This window comes from Rhodamnia argentea, chromosome 4, assembly GCF_020921035.1.
Source record: "Rhodamnia argentea isolate NSW1041297 chromosome 4, ASM2092103v1, whole genome shotgun sequence".
NCBI classification, from domain to species: domain Eukaryota; kingdom Viridiplantae; phylum Streptophyta; class Magnoliopsida; order Myrtales; family Myrtaceae; genus Rhodamnia; species Rhodamnia argentea.
This window is the reverse complement of record NC_063153.1, coordinates 11,204,128-11,223,249: the sequence shown is the minus strand read 5'-3', so window position 1 is coordinate 11,223,249 and position 19,122 is coordinate 11,204,128. Positions and strand designations below refer to the sequence as shown.

Sequence of the window (19,122 nt, the reverse complement as noted above, 5' to 3'; positions counted from 1 at the left end):
ACAATCTAAACTCCACGAATGTTATAACATAAATCACTTAAACACTGGCTAGTAGGTTAGCCTGATTTAGTGTTATAATATTTGAATTACATACTCATGTGAAGCTTAAATATTTTTAACAGTTGCTAGTCTCACAAAAATTTTGCATGGTTTTGAATTCAAATCCTATTTGTTTCCTCTACTATATTTCTACGTTTAATTCTTAGACTTTTAAAATGGCCGGTAGTGGTCTTGCAAAATTTCTCCTGCCTGCAATCTCGATGGACCAACGCGTGTCAGTAGTGGCCCCTAACCCCAATGTCAAAACAAAATCATAAATATTGTAACATCAATATTTGTATATTGAGAATATATAGTTCAAAGTTTTGGTCTCGCCTTATTTCGGTGGTTGGCTATATTTAGGAATATCAAAAAAATCCTAAACCTATTGCAATTATGTCAATTCCATCCTAAGCTCTCTTTTTTTTTCAATTGACTCCTAAACCTTTTGTATTTATGCCAATTCATTCTATCCAGCCAACTTTGGCCTATCAATGCAGATATAGACACAGCGCTAATGTAGAAATTTATAATAATATTTTAATTTTTAATTTTTTTCCTTTTCTTTCTCTTTATTTTTTTCCCTTCCTTCTTCGTCCTCCAGCTGATCGCCGAATCTAGCGATAGGCCAGAGGTGAAGGTCGACTAGGTCCACCTCTCTAGTGCTAGTGGTTGGTGGGGGCGAGCTCGCCGGTGCCGGTGGCTAGTGGCGGCGAGCTCATTGACCCTCGTGTCCGGCCGGTCCTCAATCCGGCAATCGGCTAGAGAAAGAAGGAGAAGAAAAAAAAAAATAAAGCCTAAAATATTATTAAAAATTGCCACGTCAACGGCGAAGTGCCATGCGAAGACCGACAACGCCACACCGGGTCGACCGAAGTCCACGTTAGCATTGCCCGGATGGACTCAATTGGTACAAATGAAAAAGGTTCAGGACTCAATTGAAAAAAAAATTGAAGACTAAATTGGCACAATTGTGATAGATTTAGGACTTTTTTTTTATAATTTTCCAGTTATATTTACTTTAAGCGTTTAAACTTTCACTTTGACTTTCATATTGAACATCTCTATTCTTGCCAATAAGAATGCAGTCTTGCTAGTAAATGGATTTGGGGGGGAGGGGGACATAGATACGGAGTTCGACTCCCGCGCTCTATTAAGATATAAGCAAAAGTCAGAGAAAGGAGAGTTAGAGATAGAACAGATAAAAATAAAATCATCTCTGCTCTCAGAAATATATACTCATATATAATCTTTTTTTTTTTTTTGTAAAATGAATCTGAATGCTATTAAATACCTAAAAATAATATCATTTTTTTCTCTTTGAAAGGGAAAACCCAAAACCTCTTTCTAGAAGCAGCTTTTTACTCAGGGTCCCCCCAAACATATTTCCTCAAGAAATGTAAATTGAATCATTTAATGGGGCACCAAAATGGAAAGAGACCCATCTTTTGCAATCTGGGAATCGAGCTTTTTCTCAACAGATTGTGCCCTCCTTCCTTTGAATGGCTATTACAAGAAAGATGCAACATAAAGAAATGGATTTTCCCCTTCTTGAAGGAACAGAACATAGCTTTTGGATATGTTGGGAGCATCAATCAATTAATCAAATCATCTCTCCCCACCTTCTAAAGCAAAGGTGAAAGGCTCCAATGGAAGTATAACACGTACATGAACCCTTAGTTCAAGCAAACGGATACAATTCGGCGCTAACTAAAGCTGCTTAAAGTATATATGCTTTCTCATAATTAGACCAATTAACTTAAGTTGTGCTAGTTGGAGCATAAGAATCTTTGACTTGTTGTTCTACCAATCACAGCCAACGCGTGGCTTTCGTGGGACGTTTTGTCTTTCCTAAATTCCCCACACAATCCCAGCATATGTATTTTTGTCCTCAGAATTTGATGCTTGAAGTCGTAAAGCTAGGAATTAAGGTGATCGACCAGCCGCACTAGGCTTCATTGCTAGTAATTGCGTCCTTTCGTCCATCGTCATCACGCAATCAGCCCACTTTAGTACAGTAGATCTAACGAATAAAGAGAACTAGGAAAAAAAAAACACGGAAATGCCATAACTTTCATAAGGCGCTTACTTTAATGTCAAAATTCGACGTGCCAATGTTTTATCGTTGTATCGGATCAATGTGGCTTGTCGGTACTCCGAGTCAGCACCAATAGCCTTATACGACGTCGCTCAACATGTTTGCCTCAAATTTAAACCCTAATTAGGACAAATCAAGGGATTTTTCCTCTTCTCCACACCCTAATTCGGACTAGGCAATTTGGGGCAAAATTAAGAGTTGAATCTCGCAATAAAGAGCAGAAGCCCTACAGGCGGCTCAAGTTGGTTTCCACAAAATGCAAAAATTTTCAGGTCTAACAACAGAGGCGAGCAAGTGAGATTTGGGCAAAGTTTTTCAAGTTGTGCAAGGTTTTCACCTCTTTCTTCTCTATCTTTTGCTTCACTTCTGGTGAAGGGCCTCCCCACACCATATACCCATGTCCTAATTAGGGCGTTTCCCCAATGTTATGAGCTCAAGCTTAAATCTTCTGTTCTGGAGCTTCGGTGTGAAGTGACAGTCCGTCAATGGTGAAGAATCTGCTCGTCCTGGGCCTCGTGCTCCTACTGGTTTCGGGTTCTACTTCTACGGCTTTGATGTCTTTGCCTGCGAGTGAGTTCTCGAGTTGGCGCCTGCTTGTGGACGGAGCGAGCAAGCGAGTCAGAACACAGAGAGAGAGAGAGAGAGAGAGAGAGAGTTCCTTTACTGTGCGGCGTCTTTCTTATTCTTAGCATACGTGGACGTTTTTTTATATAAAAAATAAAATTCACGTAATATTCAATATTTAATTAAAAAGTCACGTTAATTTAATCAGCAATGCCGCATAACATTTTTTGCTTGCTGGATTTTGACACCGGAGACATTTAAGTGATTTTTTTTTTAACGTGGCATTGAATTGATCCGGCGAAAAGAGTGGATACTAAAGTTAATGTTGTACAAAAGTTATAATACTTCTATTGTTCTTTTTCCCAAAGAAAATACAAATATCGAGAGTTTGTTTCTTGCATCATTTTACCTCTTGAAAATTACGGTGATTAAAGTGGTTATCGACCCTCAATATGCACTCGTCTCATTTGATAAACACCACTCAAATAAGCATGTTGAACAATGTCGGTATGTGTTAATTGCAAAGGGTCTTATCAACATGACAGTGTGATAGTATAGTGGTGGAATGCTAGGTATAAGATCAAAGGTGAATCCCGCTATGATTGCTAAATATTTTTTATCATTAATAACACTTGCGGATATATTCAGCGACAACTTATCACTCGTGGCGTTATTGGCGGATCAAGCCCATTCAGCTTAAGGAAGTTTGTATTTTTTTTCTCTCCTCACGAAGCTAACTCTTGTGCAGATTGGCTAGTTAAGGCTCATAGATTAGGTTACCTCTCTTCTAATTGGCTGTCTATACCCCCCTCCATCCTTTGGGATTTGTTATGTTTTAATGTTACTTCGGGTTGTTTCTCAAACTTTGCTAAGTGAATGAAAGTACTGTCTTTTAGACCAAAAAGAAAAAAAAAACACTTGCAGTTGAGATTGCACTATTATACTGTTACATTGTCGGGTTTCAAAAATCCCAGTTGCAAGGTCCCGCTAAGATGCACAGAAGCAACTTTCCTTTAGCAAAGTGGATATGATAGAAGCATGTGATTCATATAATAGAAGATCTAGGGTTTCTCCTTTTCTGTAGTGGAGGAACGATGTGGAAGACCTTGCGCTGCCTCAATCGCCATGGGAATTTTCTTATTCTGAATAGATCTTATGCTTGCTTACCATCACTAGATTTGTTTTGCTCAAAAAGGAGCAACAACACCCACACACACACACACTCTTGCGTTGCTCAAGAAATTGAAATGATTGATAGATATGAGCATCTGATCTTCTTGCTTCGGCCATTGCAGCATCTTTAAGCTTTGTCCAAACCTCTGGTGCGGTGATCATGGCGTCATTGGCATCTTCTTCCCTCCCCCTATCCTCTTCTTTCTCCTTTCACTTTTGGCGACTGGCCAAGAATGGGCCTCTCTTGAGGACGGCATGACCTTCGCACAGTAAGTGTCCACGTGGCATCGTGGGGATGAGTCTCTTGTTGGCTTAACCCTAACCACACTTTTTTTTTATATGAAAGAAATCAGGTCTTGCCAATTTGATTGGAATGGTCATTTTCATAAAATATTCAAGGGCATTGATTGGATTATTGTCGTTGTGGCTCTTTTGTCTTTTTGGTCCGAGAGGTGCATTCGCAGTAGACAAAATGTTTTGCTTGTTAACGGAGGTATGTAGCCAGCAAGTTGGTTAATAAATAATGTGCGAAACACAGGCCAGCTACGCAGGAATCGAAATCCCGATAACTCACCCTAGGCGTGAGAGATTACTATACCTGCTTACCCGGTGGTAATCAATCGAAGTTGACATGGAGTTTACTTTCTCCATCGCTATCCTGAAGTTCGGAGAAAATATTTTTCTTTTCTTCATCTGTAATGAGTACCTCCCAAGTTTTATATTTTAGAGTTTAGATGAAACCTTTTAAGGCCATGTTTAGGACCATAATTGGGGCATGCATAGATAAATCCAAATATGTTGTCAGAAGAACAAAAAAACACACACACACACACGTTGGCCAAGGAAATAAAACTCAGTAAAGTACAAAACACCAATGTTAGAATGCTTACACAATAAATCACGCATTTATATAATTGTTTAAACTTTTAGTACAAGTTAGTAGTGGTTCCACAAAATCTCATATATATTAGAACTAAAGGTCCCGAGTTCAAATGTCCCGAGTTCAAATCTTTAGTTGCATTTTCAACGCTTTAGGCTAAGGCTAAAGTCAAGTCTACGCGTAAGGGGGAGTATCATATTTAAATAATGAATCACGCCATCATCTAATAGTTTATATTTTTAAAGCAGTTGAAAATGATCCCGCAAAATCTCTCAACGTACATAAATAAGTCCCTATTCATAAACAATAATGGAGTGCATGACATAATAGATGAAAGTATAAGAGAATGGTATCAATGCATGCAAGAAGTACCATTACTCACTCCACTTAGTCAAGTAGTTAATTAAACCATGGCATACAAATTATTGTTGCATGTTCGACTCTTGTTGGAATTTGTTAAGAATTTAAAGTCAAATCTTCTACAAAGTCGGGTCAAAGCACTCTCCCCAAAGGAAGGTTTCCTAGTTTAAAGGATTTTCTTCTCTATTGGGGGCTCAAATTCTAGATCCAAACACAAGAAGTTGTAGCCCTAAATAAGCTATAACAAGTACGCTTCACTCATAGGGCCTAATTGATGAATGCGACGTAATCTCATCGATCGTGAAGGTTAAAACGTATAATTGACCTATAAGGCCCATGGATGGAATGCATGATGAGCTCATCGATAATGAGTTTTTAATAAGCAGAGTTTCAGTGGAGTACATAACACGTGGCCATGATCGATTGACTCGAAGCCTACGTAGGAGTTCATCGAACGAGGGATAACTGTGGCTAAAGAATCGGTACGAATCATTCCTAAAGTATCATGCAAGTCAAAGCAGTTGTAAATTCTTGCAATGGAAAGGTAGAGGAGCAATCTAAGCATCGACAAGCGCAGACAATACACAACTATCAATCAACAGAGCATCAATCCAAGCATTCAAAAGCAGACAAGACATCATATTCTAAAGATGGGAAGATCATTCGTAATAGATCGATTTGGTTCTAACACTTGTCTTTGTTCTTGCCAATCATATTTTGTAAGCTTTTTGCATTCTCTTCGCACTTTAATCATCTTTATTAAGAAGTTTATGTTCAATTTCAGTCATCTGAGTGAGTATGGCATCCAAGAGTATAACTCATCTGTTCTGCTACAATAAAGTTTAATGTAATGCCCCTAGTTGTTCCCAATCTACTTTCTACGCGTTATTTTAGTAGTTCAAATTCTACAAAGCCTTTGAGGTTTTTTTCTTTTTTTAGGGTCGATTGACAATTTTTTTTTAGCTTGCGAAGAAGTTCTAGAAAAACCCAAACAGGGTGAATCTAAGCATAAAAGAAACCAAAGAGTTGTGGGGGAGCAAAAAACCAGCTTTGAGGAAGAGAGCCAAGTCATTGGTTCTTTGCGATCCAATCAGCAACTGCGTTTGAAGCCCGCGGCCAATGGGCTTTGCAGATAAAGGGGTGGGCCTTCGGGAGCTTGAGACAGCCCAAAGTGGCCGGTCCTCCCAAGTAAATTGATCTGCGGACTCGCTTATCAAAGCTTCCACAAGATCTACACAATCAGACTCCAAAGTAACTCTAATAGTTAGGGGTGAGCAAATCGGACCACCCGAACCGGGAACCGCTCGGACCGGTGGTCCAGTTTCTGATTTTAAATGGGTCCGGTCCCATTCCCGGTTCTTAATATTGGAACCAATGGCTAGGTGGTCCGGTTCCGGTTCCAGGGGACATAGGACCGAATTGGACCGCCCGCACCGGACATGTCGAATTTAAAAAAAAAAAAAAAGCAACCGTAATGTTTATTGTTTAGGGTTTGCTTCTTTCTTTTGCTATTTTGTGATTGCCTTCTTCCGTCACTAAGAAGGGAAAAATCTTGACGAGTAATCAAATCACATCCAAAAAGCTAAAAGCAGAGTAAAGAAATAGCGATGAATCCTAAAAAAGGAAAATATGCTCTCTATTCCGGGCACGTGCAAAAATTTGTCATGTTATTGGTTTCCGATTCCCATGGTGGCCGGTCGGATCCCCGGTTCCGAAAAATGAGAACTGGGACCATCGGTCCGGTTTTCGATTCTTGACGGAAACCGGATCAGACCGGGAACCAATCACCCCTACTAATAGTTCTATCTTCGTTCAAGGCTACAACTTGAAGAGCTTCGAGGACGGCTAGAGTTTCAATTTGAGATACAGAGGAGACCTTCACCGATCTAGCGAAACCCGTGATAATCGCACCTCTATAATCTCTGCATATACCGGCTATGCGCCATCCATCGAACCGCCCTTGAGGTTTTATGGCATATAATAATCTATTTACTTTTGATTCGAAGTCAAATTTGATACTTCAATTGACTGCCGATTATCGTCGGTTGGACTTTAATATTTGAAAGGACTTTGCTAGCATAATAGTCTTTGGGTGATCATGAGAATAACAACATATTATCGGTAATAAATTCTTGAATGAATGGACCCCACGATAATTTATAATTATTTCTTATTTAATTTTTATAACTTACAACATGATGTTAATCTCACATTAGATTAAAAAAAAAACTATCACATAAGCATATTTCTATTTGAAACCATCGAGTTTTCGGCGATCACGAGCACCCATTGCATTTTGTTTTTAATCACAACCATAATCTCCTTTAGTCTCCCATAATCTCACATTACTTATAAATCAAAAGATACATTGAAATTTAGAAATATGGAGAATAAAGGCCAAATGGGGCAAAACTAAATTCAAAATAGCTCAAGGTTCATAAAGTTCGACTTTGTTTCATTTCAAATAATCAATATCATGACACGAACGTTTGCTTTTCTCCTTTCAGATTGCGTTTGGTCGTCATGAAAATGACTAGGATAAAAGAGGGATACAAAGAAATTCCCCGACTTTTGTTTCGCTTAGATCAAGTTTTAGTAGAGCGATTTTGTTTTTACACCGAGCACAATGCACGAAGAGGAATGAAGGAAATCTCTGGCGGTTTGGTGACGTCATTCTAAGACGGGCCTTGAGGCCCATAAGATAATGGGCTTACTGATATCGGGCCTGATGTGCAAGTGTTCGGGCTTTGTCCTTGGGCCAAATTACATGCAAGGAGTTCTTTGTGCAAATTCTGCATGCAATGTGCTTTCTTCCATTATGTTGTTCCTATTCCAGATAGAATCACGAACCTTGGTCGACTGAATTTTTAATTTTTCGTCTGCGATTCCAACTCCTAAATTTCTTGTTGGTCAAGGTCGGAGAGCTACGGTTCGCCCATGTTATGACGTGGTAAAATTTGAGCGGCTCAATTCATTGACGGAAAATAAAAAAGTTTAGACTAGAGCTACCATTATAAAGTCACGTTTAATGAAATTGGACTTTCAATTTCTGGATTCCAATTATTTAATGATATGGGTAGGTAGTGCACGTGAAGATAGACAATCGTGCTACACTATGTGGACAAGGAGATTAGTCTTGATTGAGGTGCATTTGTAGCTGTCATCCCTACAGCTAATGCACTCTATTTCCCTTAGTTAAAGAGAGACTTGTCCCCCATTGGTGAAGCTTGTCCTGTCACCTAGTCTAGCTTGATGACAGAGAATATGTCTTTTTAAGTTACACCAACCATTTGATTAACCTTAATTATAGCATTTTGATCGAGCAATTCATAAATGACAAATTTTTCGTTTAACTATGTTGAAAAATACACTTATGTATCAAAACCTTTTAAGACACGTGGAGGAAATTCTATGCGGGACAGCTGTCCATCCAAATCAATCGTTGTACAGAGAAGATTATGCATTTCACCATTTTTTTTTAAATGGATATTACTCATAAAGACACCGATTTATCAATTAAGGAAGAAGAATTTGAAGATATCAATCAAAATCAATCTCTAAAATCAAAGGATTGCTGACTTTTATAAAATGATGGTCTCTTTTGTATTATCTCCATATGTAATAATTTGTAATATCTTTATATATTGAAAATCATCTCAACAATTATACGTTGAGATCAAGAACCAAATACCTTTGTTCTTTTATGATATTATAGCCAATGTTACCACCAAGTCTGGACCCAACAATCACATGAAAGAGACATGAATTATTGCGGCTCCCATCCAAGGCCCAATGTGTGAGAGGTAGATTGTTGGGGTTGTCCCATATCTGTCGTGGAAAAGGCGATGGTTGGTTTATAAATATGAGAAAAAGTTTTATCTTTTGAGCTAATTTTTAGGATGAGAAAAGTCAAAAGTCACCCAATATTGGTATCAAAATATAATATTAGGGGTTTTATATATTAAATATGTCCTTGTCCATGCTTAGTAAACACGAGGAGGAGTGTTAGAGTTTTTAAAATATCGTGTTTCCTATATCGAGAAAAATATCATAACTTTGACCTTCTATTAGATATAGTTTGCATCTGGCTATCTAATCACCAATTAGAGAGGTTTCTCTTTCCATGCTTGTTTCATTTGCTTGAACGAATGAAGTTTGAACAGCATAGTATATTCCAGATGCCTCCTACGACTTGGTCCAAAACAAGGAACAGATTAGTAATAGCCATCAGCAGGATTGGTTAGCATGTCCAGATAATCAACAATTCATCAAGTCATCTCCCAAGTCTGCAGAGAGGGACTTCAAGATGTAATATTTTTTTTGTCAGAGGAAATATCCAAACCTATGGCAGCCATGCCATGCTCAAAAGTCAATTTCTTGGTTGTACGCCACATTTTCTTTCATCACGTCACGGTATCATCCCCATCGTCTCTCTCTGCCTCTCTCTCTCTCTCTCTCCCCCATTTTCCTTCTCAGACTCCCAAATTTTTCAAGAAACGATCCAAGACTCAGAGACCCAACACCCATCAATCCTCACCCCACCGCCACCAAGGCTTCGGTCTCGTTTTGTGATCCATGGCGGATTACAGCTACAGTCACGACAGATCAAAGTCCTATGTAGGCCCCAACACGATGCAGCTGCAGCGGTACTACGGACCACCACCGCCACAGCCGCGCGGTGACCTCAGGAGCTACAGTGTATCATATGCAGAGACAGACATGTGGGGCACTTACAGCAGCAACAACTTCAACAGGGACTTGAAGTTGAAGAAAGGGAAGAGCACGTCTGGGTCAACCTCAAAGTCGTGGAGCTTCACCGACCCTGAGCTGCAGAGGAAGAAGAGGGTGGCCAGCTACAAGATGTATGGGGTTGAAGGCAAGGTGAAAGGGTCTTTCAGGAAGAGCTTCAGGTGGCTTAAGGATAGGTACACACGGATGGTTTATGGTTGGTGGTGAGGAAATTTCATGTTTTGGGGTGTTGTCGGGTCCTTTTTGGTCTGAAAATTTGGTGCTGTGTAATATGTTTATGATGAGTTTTTGATTTTCCAAAGGGATTTGTTCACGAGTCTAGGGTGTATAAATTGGAACATTGGCACGAATTCTAATTAGTAGCACAGGTAGTTCGTAATCCAATCGTCTGCAATCGTCTCCCGGGGCTTAAAATCTATTGGCATGTGTGTCTTATTTCGGCAGACTCGGTATAAGCAACTTAATTCATGCCTTTTGATTCAACCTGTAGTTTCTGCAGAATGAGCTGTTGTGGTCAGTTGATGTCTTTGGTTTCTTGCTAGACTTGCCCTGTGGAATGGCGGTTAGGAAGTCCCTCATATGTTCTCTATTTCCCTGTTCAGGTTGTCACTGTCGTTCAGGTAGTTTAACGACTGCTGCGACATCCTTCATTGTGAGTCGGTGTACCTCTTCGTGAATATTACCTATTGATGTCCGCGAACTCGGCGTTTTCTGTCTACCAATTGTCAAAGTGAGTTATCACGCAGCAACTCGAGGGACAAATTCTTTTTGTTTTCGTTGAATTATCTGATGGACACTATTGATTAAGTTCAGGGGGATTCATCATAAGCAAGGTCTGTCTTTTTGGAGAGTTAGCTATAACCGGGTATCCTCCTGAGAACATTGTGTCATGTCATCAAGTCTGGTGTATACTGGTAAATTATCGAATCGCGCTCTTTGCCTCTTTTGTTTCGCCGAGTATAGTGGAACGTGTTCCAGCTAATGTATGTCTGTTTCTTCTCTTTTGCTCACACACGTTGGTGAATAGAATGTAAAACACTAGACAATTTTGGTACATGATACATCCCTATGTAGTTATGCAGTCTTTTCTCCCAACCTCAAAACTGTCTTGAATCCCATGTGCCTTTTGAAACTGATACAGCAGGATGTAGCAAGTTTGAGTGCTCCATATGGCCGGGCTCTCAATCTGCTTCTTTTATCGACACCACCATGGATTGACTCAATTGCTTGACTAGACTCATCGCAAACCCGAAATTGCTCTATGCCTCCTTGTATCTTGCTATCTTCTACTGAAAGGAGGCTGCTGAGTAATCCGATATACCAGTTTGTGCGCCACTCGTGCGCTTTGAATTCCCAGTCACTTGTGCCAAAGAAATCTACAAGCGAGAAATATTATCTTGATCTCTGCTCGATGCTGTTGTTGAAGTGTGTTTGCTCAGTGAGTACTGTGAAGTGTGAAGAAGTAAATCTGGGGGTTAATGTCTGCTTGTTGAACACCAACACGCAGATAACCCTGAAGGCTCAAGAATGGAAGAGTCCTTGCTTGAGACATTCCATGACTATCCGAAATTAAGACAGTCAGTTACCAATTCTCAGAATTAGCATAGCTCGTCTCTCAGTTGCATCATTCTGCGACACTCTGGCCCATGCCTTGCTTCGTCTTTTTTGCTGTACTGGATCATAGATATCCTCCATAACTTTCTCGCAATTTGCCGGCATGTTTCTGATAGAGTTGGTCAACATTTAGCAGTCCCTTATCCAATGAAGCAGTTAAGTTTCTTAAGCAGGGACACGGGATCGACCTTGCAATAGCCATTAGCCAAATCTTTTGCCAAGATCAACACGTTGCACATCGTCACTGTTCGTATAAGCAAAGGCGGGATATGCATTTCGATTTCATCTCATTCTTTGATATCTTCAACTCTTGGACCATAACATCTGTACTTGTGGCTCTCGCTCTCCTGATTGGTGTAACAGTGCAGGAAGCAATTGCAGCAATGGCTGCTGCTTCTATGCTTGCCATGCCACACATGGGAATCGGATTGCAAGCAATGAAGGCCAAATTCTTTAGTTTTTCTACTTTTAGGCCTATTTATATAAGCAGTCATTTGATGTGATCTAGACTGAGGAACTCTCATGCTCAAAATAAATGCAATAGCTGCTGTAGTTGGACTTGGACCAACCTCAGTAACATGTCACCAACTTTGTTTTCATAGGTCATGTAATTACGTTACCACTACCTTAATATTCGTAAATGAAATTAAATTGTCTAGCATCTCAAAATTAACTAATATTCGAGGCTCAGCTACAAAAAAAAATAATAATAAAGAGATTTGAAACCAGTCACTTAAGATGTGTTGGCACCTGAGGAAGATGACCCAAATTTCTCATTTAATTGAAGTTTCGCCTGAAAAAAAAAAGCAAACTATAATTTAAATAGGACAAAATGAGAGGAATTTGAGGTGAACAAAAAGAAAGCAAACTATAAATTTAAATAGAACAAAAATGGTAGGAATTTGAGGTGATCAAAAGAAACAAAATTATAAATATCTAATTTGAGGTGAAACTAGGAGTTAGAGTCTGGCTCCAAAAAATTGAAACCAACAACTGGACCGCCAATCCGATCCAATTCTCTAGTGAGTCCATGGAACCGATGCCACCAAGCAAAAGGAGGCGATCAAGAGCGATAGAGGGAGGCGATGAATGGTCGGAGGCACGGTAGTGAGTCGATGAGAGTCGAGGCCGTGAGTCAAGAGACCTAGATGGAGATATCGAGGTGAGTGTGAGAGTTTAAGACAAGACGAGCGAGTTTCAAATTAGAGATGTAATATTTTTTATTTTTTTAAATTATAAAATAAATAATATATTATATATACGGGTCCGGTTCGAGGAGGGCGGATGGGCGATTCCACACTTGGAATCGGGAACTGGACTTGTACTTATGGATTCCGGGCAATTGGGGCGGTTTTGATTCCTTTGCACACCCCTAAGGAAGAGAGGGTTGCCATTTAAATGATGTTCGGTCAAAAGCAATAGCTTATTACTTCTGTGTATGACTTCCCTTTCAACTTAACTATGGATAAATCTGTCTCCAATTTTCAAGAAAATATGGAAAGGAGTTTTTTTTTTATATCGGAATGGAAAGGAGTTATATTACTTTTTTTTTTTGGGGTCGAAGAGTTATATTACTTTATGTATTTAATCTTTATACACATTCTTGAGCGTTTTAAATTGAATTAAAATCAAATGACGATAGTTGAAATATCTAATTGCCGTTTTTAACTTACCATATCTCTGTTGAACCAAAACCTCAAGCTCATAATGATGGTTAAAATCGATATGAAATTATCAATCCTCTTGCAAATACACAAGCAAATGTACAAAAATTCACAGTTAAATTAAATGACCCAAGCATTTTTTTTTTTTTGTTTTTTGTTTATATAAAAACTATATAAATGGGTAAACCGAAATTGGCCGTACCATTTTAAGGCGCCTTCGTTGTGCATCAGATCAGGCTGACACTAAATATAAAATCTCGAGAGTGGAGATGACGTGAAACTTAATCAGCCTCAGAACCTCCAAACGGTATATTACCGATTCCAAATCCAAAAAACAGATCTTGCTAATCCATTTCCCTTCTTCTTCTTCTCTCTGATTCTGGGTCGCTTTCGAGAGAGGGAAAGAGAGAGAAAGGAAGATGTGGGAGGCGATTTGTCTGACGTTGGTGGCCACCGCGGGCAACAACATCGGGAAGGTTCTCCAAAAGAAGGGCACCGTCATTTTGCCCCCTCTCTCTTTCAAGCTCAAGGTCGGTCCTTCTTGTTTCCGTTCCTTGCCTTTCTTCATTCGCGGGTCTTGGGTCGATTATGTTGTTGGTATAGATCATTTTTGAGCTGGGTTGCATTGCATATTGCGCCGAGAAAAGCTAGCTTTGCTTTTAGGACAGTAGTTATTCCTATATGTAAGTGTGAATTTTGCAAATGGGTTGTCGAGTTTCGATGTTTGTTGATCATTAGTATGATTAGAGGTGGTGGCAGAGTTGTTTCTATTGGGATTTGAGGAAATGGCAACTCTGTTGAATTGTTATGCTGTTTTCCTATGCTAAAGTATTGCTGTGTCTCATTGGGACGCTCGATGGCATAGGTACCTTTACATTTTAATCCACTTCCATGACTTCCCTGGCAGTTAAAGAAGTTAAAAGTACTATATTTACATGCCCTTATCGATCTTTTAATTATAGGATGCATTTCCTGCACAATTAGGAACTTTGGGTAAGCTTTTTGACTAGGACATTGAGTTCTTGTTAGCATTGGCTCATGGCCGGCTGACGCTATTCCCTTTTTGTAGGTTATTAGGGCATATGCTCTCAACAGAGATTGGGCTGTTGGGTTTTTGATGGACATACTTGGAGCATTCCTGATGTTGATAGCTTTATCTCAGGCTCCTGTAAGTCGATGTCTGTGTGAGCATTCCATGTGAATGTCCCTATCTTGCACAAGTAATCTTCTAAGTCCATATTGGAGTTGGGGCAACTTACCTATGAACGACTCTGTAGTCAAGTTTTGTCCTGTTTTTACTTCTTGAATTTGTTTGTGTCCCTGCAGTGATGTGCCTGAGGCACTTGTGCTTGTGTGTGCATGCATGTAGACAAGTGAGAGAATGTTGAATGTGCTCATTTTGCTACTATATTGTGATTACAGGTATCTGTTATTCAGCCGGTTTCTGGTTGTGGACTAGCTATTCTATCAGTGTTCTCTCATTTTTATTTGAAGGAAGTCATGAATGCGGTTGACTGGATGGGTATCACATTTGCGGGAATGGGTACCATAGGTAACATGAGTTGATTGTCTTTCTTTTCATAATGCATATCATTGTCGCTGATACTGGTAAGATTGCTTTGAAGTGGTGAGATGCTTATAGTCTATAGATAGAATTTTTGGATGTATGCATGCTTGGTTAATAAAATTAGTAGATCATAACTTGCCAAATTAAAAAAAAGAGTACATTGTGGCACCCAAGGGCTGACCCGGCTCTTTGCCTAGATATGAGCATAGTTTTACAACGCCTTCTCATTTTTTCTGCCAAAAATCAAGAAGAGAAAAAGATATGAAAGAGAAACATAACTATATGTAATTACAGAATTAGTGCTCTCATCTGATTCTTACTTGTCCACCGAAAGCTAGTTTTCATAACATCATTCTGGACTAATTCGCAGCAGCATTGAAGTTTTTTTAGATAATTAAGAGACGCATGTTTGTTCTTTGCTCTGATGACTAGCAAATTTACACCTGTCATGTGGATTCTATTTGCAGGAGTTGGGGCCGGAGGTGAGGAGCAAGTGGCTTCTGCAATATCGATTTTCCATTTGCCATGGCTAGCATTCATTGTTGCAGTCTTGTTTGTAGGTATTCTATCCTAGGCACCATTTAATTGGCTTGTCTTTTCAGCATAATTACAGATTTAGGCATTTTTGGCTGTGTCAAATTTGTTACATATTACTTGATGTCGAATATGTGAACTTATTTGTTATTTCAGGTCCATTACTTCGGAGTTTGGTACTTATGTCAGTCATTGAGACTTTAACTTGTGTTTTGCATTTTCACACACATAAAACTGTAGAGAAGTAAGTGTGATGCATGGATCCATACAAGCCTACGATTCTCGCTTCATAGATGTGCCCCATCCATTTCGAAAGCACTTCTGGGCCTTCCCAGATCAGTCAAAACATAACATTAAAAGAGAAGAGGTTGGATGTTAATATGCTGATTTATCTAACGGAATTTATTTAGCTGCTGAAGTTAGTAATTGAAATGTGTAGGATATCCTGAATATTCTGTGGCGACACCCCTCCCTACTCTTTTTCCTTATGATAACAGGATAATATGATTCAGTTGATGCTATTGATCGGATGTACTGGGATCCCTCATGAAAAGATACTAATAACTACATTAATTGTTTACTATTTTGGGCTGCCTGATTAGGCATGCCTCTTCTGTAATACATATCTCAATTAATTTCCATTGTGGAAAACCTAACTGAATTATATTGAAAGGTACTGCTCAATATGTGGCTTCGCATTTTCAGACGACATCGCAGGGAGCAGGAGATGGTAAGACGGGTTCACACGATTTGAAGTTCTCATAAGTGTGCTTTTTCACTGAGTGCTACTAGGCATCTGAAACTCAACGTCTCTCATGACTCTGTATTGTGGAGCAGATGGAATATGAAGTTGTTGAAGAAATTATTTATGGCTTGGAATCTGGCATTTTGTTTGGGTATTAATCTATATTGACCTCAGCACTTACGAATTCCGTTCCTTTTGCTTCACTAACAATTTATTCATATCTGATCATCCATCTATTGCACAAAAGATTGTGCGTAGGGCAAATCTACCAAAGGTCTGCAGTTTCCTTTGTCGATTGATATACTCGCCACTGATTTGGAGACTAATTGATTTGAGTTTAATCGACTTAACACCTCCTCATTGATGAAGTCATATTGGACAACTATGAAACATTGGAATGCTACACTGTTTAACATCAACATGGAGCTTTAATGCGTTAAAAGAAGAACTAAGTTTGGACTTTAAACCCGTTCAGAAGCAAAATAAGTTCAGAAAGGAAATTATGTCTTATCATTTAAATTTGCTTCTCTTCTTTCTTTTTCGTTTTGGAAAACAAAATCATGAAAGGAACCTCTGGTTGCAGGATGTCTTCTGTTGTATCAAAGATGGGGTTTCTTTTCATGGAGCAAGGTTTCTCTAGGATGCTGGTTCCTTTATGCATCGGTATCAGCATGTCTTGCAGCGGTACAGGATTTTTCTACCAGGTATGTGTTTAACCTGCCGATATGGGGGACATTTCATATGGTGTTGACCTCATTCTATAGCTTGTCAAGAAGTAGGATTTGCTGTTACTCTAGTTGATACCTTAATCACACTGTACTTTTTGAAGTTATTTTATGACAAAGATGAATAGGTTTTTCCTCTTTTGAGCTATTATTGGATATTGGGTCAATATGGATGTAATTTTTTAGAATTTTCTGTGCTTGCATATTCTCTGTGGTGAACCTGCATAGAGTGGGTGTTATTTCATTATACTTGTCTGAACGAGTGAAATGGTGTTCTTTTCAATAGACTCGTGGTTTAAAGCATGGGAGGGCAATTGTTGTATCTACATGTGCTGCAGTGGCATCAATTGTAAGTGGTGTGCTAGCCGGCATGTTGGTACTGGGTGAGAAGTTGCCTTCAGCACCAGCGGCACGACTTTTGCTTTTGCTTGGATGGTAAGTGGAGGCACCTCTGATTTACGGAAGAACACATCATATATGTAACGTGTGTTTTGACCCTTGATTTTAAGTTGTGTGAGCTCACCACAATGTGTTCCTTTCTCCAATCTGGTAAATTGAAGTACATGAGCATCATAGGATTTGCTTTTTCTAAAAGCCGGTTTCAATTTGGTTAAGAAACTATTGCGAGAAAGAAAGTGCAATCTTATTTTTGTATGTAGACACTGCATGAGGTAACATATCCATGAATGGATGATCTTTTATACAAATGTTAGGAAGAGTGTAAAATTCAGGGGGTTTGGCCATGAGCGAGTTAAGTCTATAGTCCGTGTATGACCCAAAAAAAAAAAAAGTCTACAGTCTGGTGCTTTTGCTTTCTTTCTTTGGCAATACTTATTAGTTGGGCGGTTTGAACTGCTGATTGAGGTTACCAATGCATTGCAGCATCGATGATGTTCCTTAGTTAAATTTCCTTGCGCAGGATGCTCATCATTGTAGGTGTGGTTTTGCTTGTGAGCTCAGCACGGCTGGTTCGACTCCTCCCGCGGAGATTCCGACAACTTGTCCCAAGTGGAGTTGGTCGAAACTCTGGCCTGAAACGGTCAGGGTCTGTCCATGCCAAAGATACCAGTCCAAGTGCTGTCATCCATGCAGCCACATTGCACCATCTGATATCTTCGCCTTCTAAAGAGAAGGCTTGAAGCTAATACAGAGTTAGCACAGTTCAACGTTAGACGCCATAAGTCTCGCTCACATTCTTGTGCATGATCTGTTTGGTGCTTATTCTTTTGAAGGGGTAGGGTGTACAGTTATAGTCCATTGCCTATCCATTTTCCTGGAGGGCATGAAATATCAGAGTCCATTCCTTCTTTGAGAGAACTCACCTCATCTTTGCCAGAGTACCACAACTTTCTGTTCCGATTACATTTGTCAGATATTATTGACTCTAAGAGATTCTTTCTGTGAATATGGAAGTTTATCTCGAAAATCTTGCGCTACATTAGCTAGCAATAGCCCCATCGCCGTCGGCTAGTCTAACATTGGCAATCGCATGGTGAACCGACAAAAGAGGTTAGTTATTTTCTTTAGCAACTTGCCCTACAAATACGTGAGCTCGATTTCACACTTCCTCTTGAAAGAGTAGTTGTTCCCTTTGCATAAGTGAAGTTATGGGGTGGACAGGGGTCTCCAAGAAAAATATGCGGTGCCCTGAGTTACAAGTATTGCAGGTGTAAATGAACAATGGACCATCCTTTCAACTGATACATCCATTTCAAGCTCAGGAAAAGGCCATAGAGGGTGCCATTTTGACTCTTTCAGAGAGCTGCATGCATGTGCGAAGGGGCTCCTTTCTGAGCTGGCCTCTGTCTTCCCTTCGCTATGGCTTGATGTAAGTGGAGTTGGTCCCCAGAAAGGGCATGCGTGATGCGTGTCATCAAGTAACTGAACCATTGAGTTGATCAGCAGATTTCATAGTAGGTGAATCATTCATGCCAAGATCCTTTTCCCATCTATCGGACCGTCATCTAGGTCGGATCTTCCATGGTTCTGCGCCTAAAATAGATGCAATCGCGATGTCCCTCTGCACCGACTACCGGTATGTGCTAACTAACTTCCCGAGACTGCCCAAATCACCGAAACCCCCGTGGATTTCAAGCCGACTTCAATGGGATTAGGTAATTAAGAAAGACTACTGAAGTATGTGATGCTGATTCCGAGTACAGTCCTAATAGCACATTGGTGTTGGCATGGGAGTTTGTGAAGGCCACCAAACACAGATTGTCTTCTTCTCTCATCGTGGTTTGAAATGTCGCTCCACGCTCTCCTTTAACACTACTTTTCCCTGGCCCGGTCGATGTCAAGTCGCCCTCTTCCCATTTTGTTATCGACTGAATTTCATACCAAGTCCATATGGAGTTCTGTACGTTAGGTGCTTGAAATTATTGTCGAATTTTGATGGAATTCTTGAAAG

The 19,122-nt window shown here is 39.7% G+C and overlaps 2 protein-coding genes across 6 annotated transcripts; both read left to right on the top strand.

The window, feature by feature from the left end:
• Window positions 1–9,415: 9,415 nt before the first annotated feature.
• LOC115756780 lies at window positions 9,416–10,999 on the top strand. Its single transcript, XM_030696694.2, has 2 exons — window positions 9,416–10,039; window positions 10,466–10,999. The coding sequence occupies exons 1-2, from the start codon at window positions 9,690–9,692 to the stop codon at window positions 10,485–10,487; spliced, it is 372 nt and encodes a 123-aa protein (XP_030552554.1). The 5' UTR covers window positions 9,416–9,689; the 3' UTR covers window positions 10,488–10,999.
• Window positions 11,000–13,076: 2,077 nt separating this feature from the next.
• On the top strand, window positions 13,077–18,132 carry LOC115756778 (probable magnesium transporter NIPA9). 5 transcript variants are annotated; one of them, XM_048277705.1, is made up of 10 exons: window positions 13,711–14,008; window positions 14,092–14,134; window positions 14,211–14,309; window positions 14,564–14,693; window positions 15,176–15,264; window positions 15,916–15,981; window positions 16,080–16,138; window positions 16,571–16,691; window positions 16,999–17,147; window positions 17,632–18,132. In XM_048277705.1, the coding sequence occupies exons 3-10, from the start codon at window positions 14,259–14,261 to the stop codon at window positions 17,849–17,851; spliced, it is 885 nt and encodes a 294-aa protein (XP_048133662.1). In that variant the 5' UTR covers window positions 13,711–14,008; window positions 14,092–14,134; window positions 14,211–14,258; the 3' UTR covers window positions 17,852–18,132. The 5 variants fall into 5 exon arrangements, with proteins under 5 accessions (XP_048133660.1, XP_048133661.1, XP_048133659.1 ...); XM_048277703.1 differs by lacking the exons at window positions 13,711–14,008; window positions 14,092–14,134 and adding an exon at window positions 13,077–13,671 and having other exon boundaries at window positions 17,673–18,132; XM_048277702.1 differs by lacking the exons at window positions 13,711–14,008; window positions 14,092–14,134 and adding an exon at window positions 13,082–13,671.
• The last annotated feature ends 990 nt before the right edge of the window (window positions 18,133–19,122 follow it).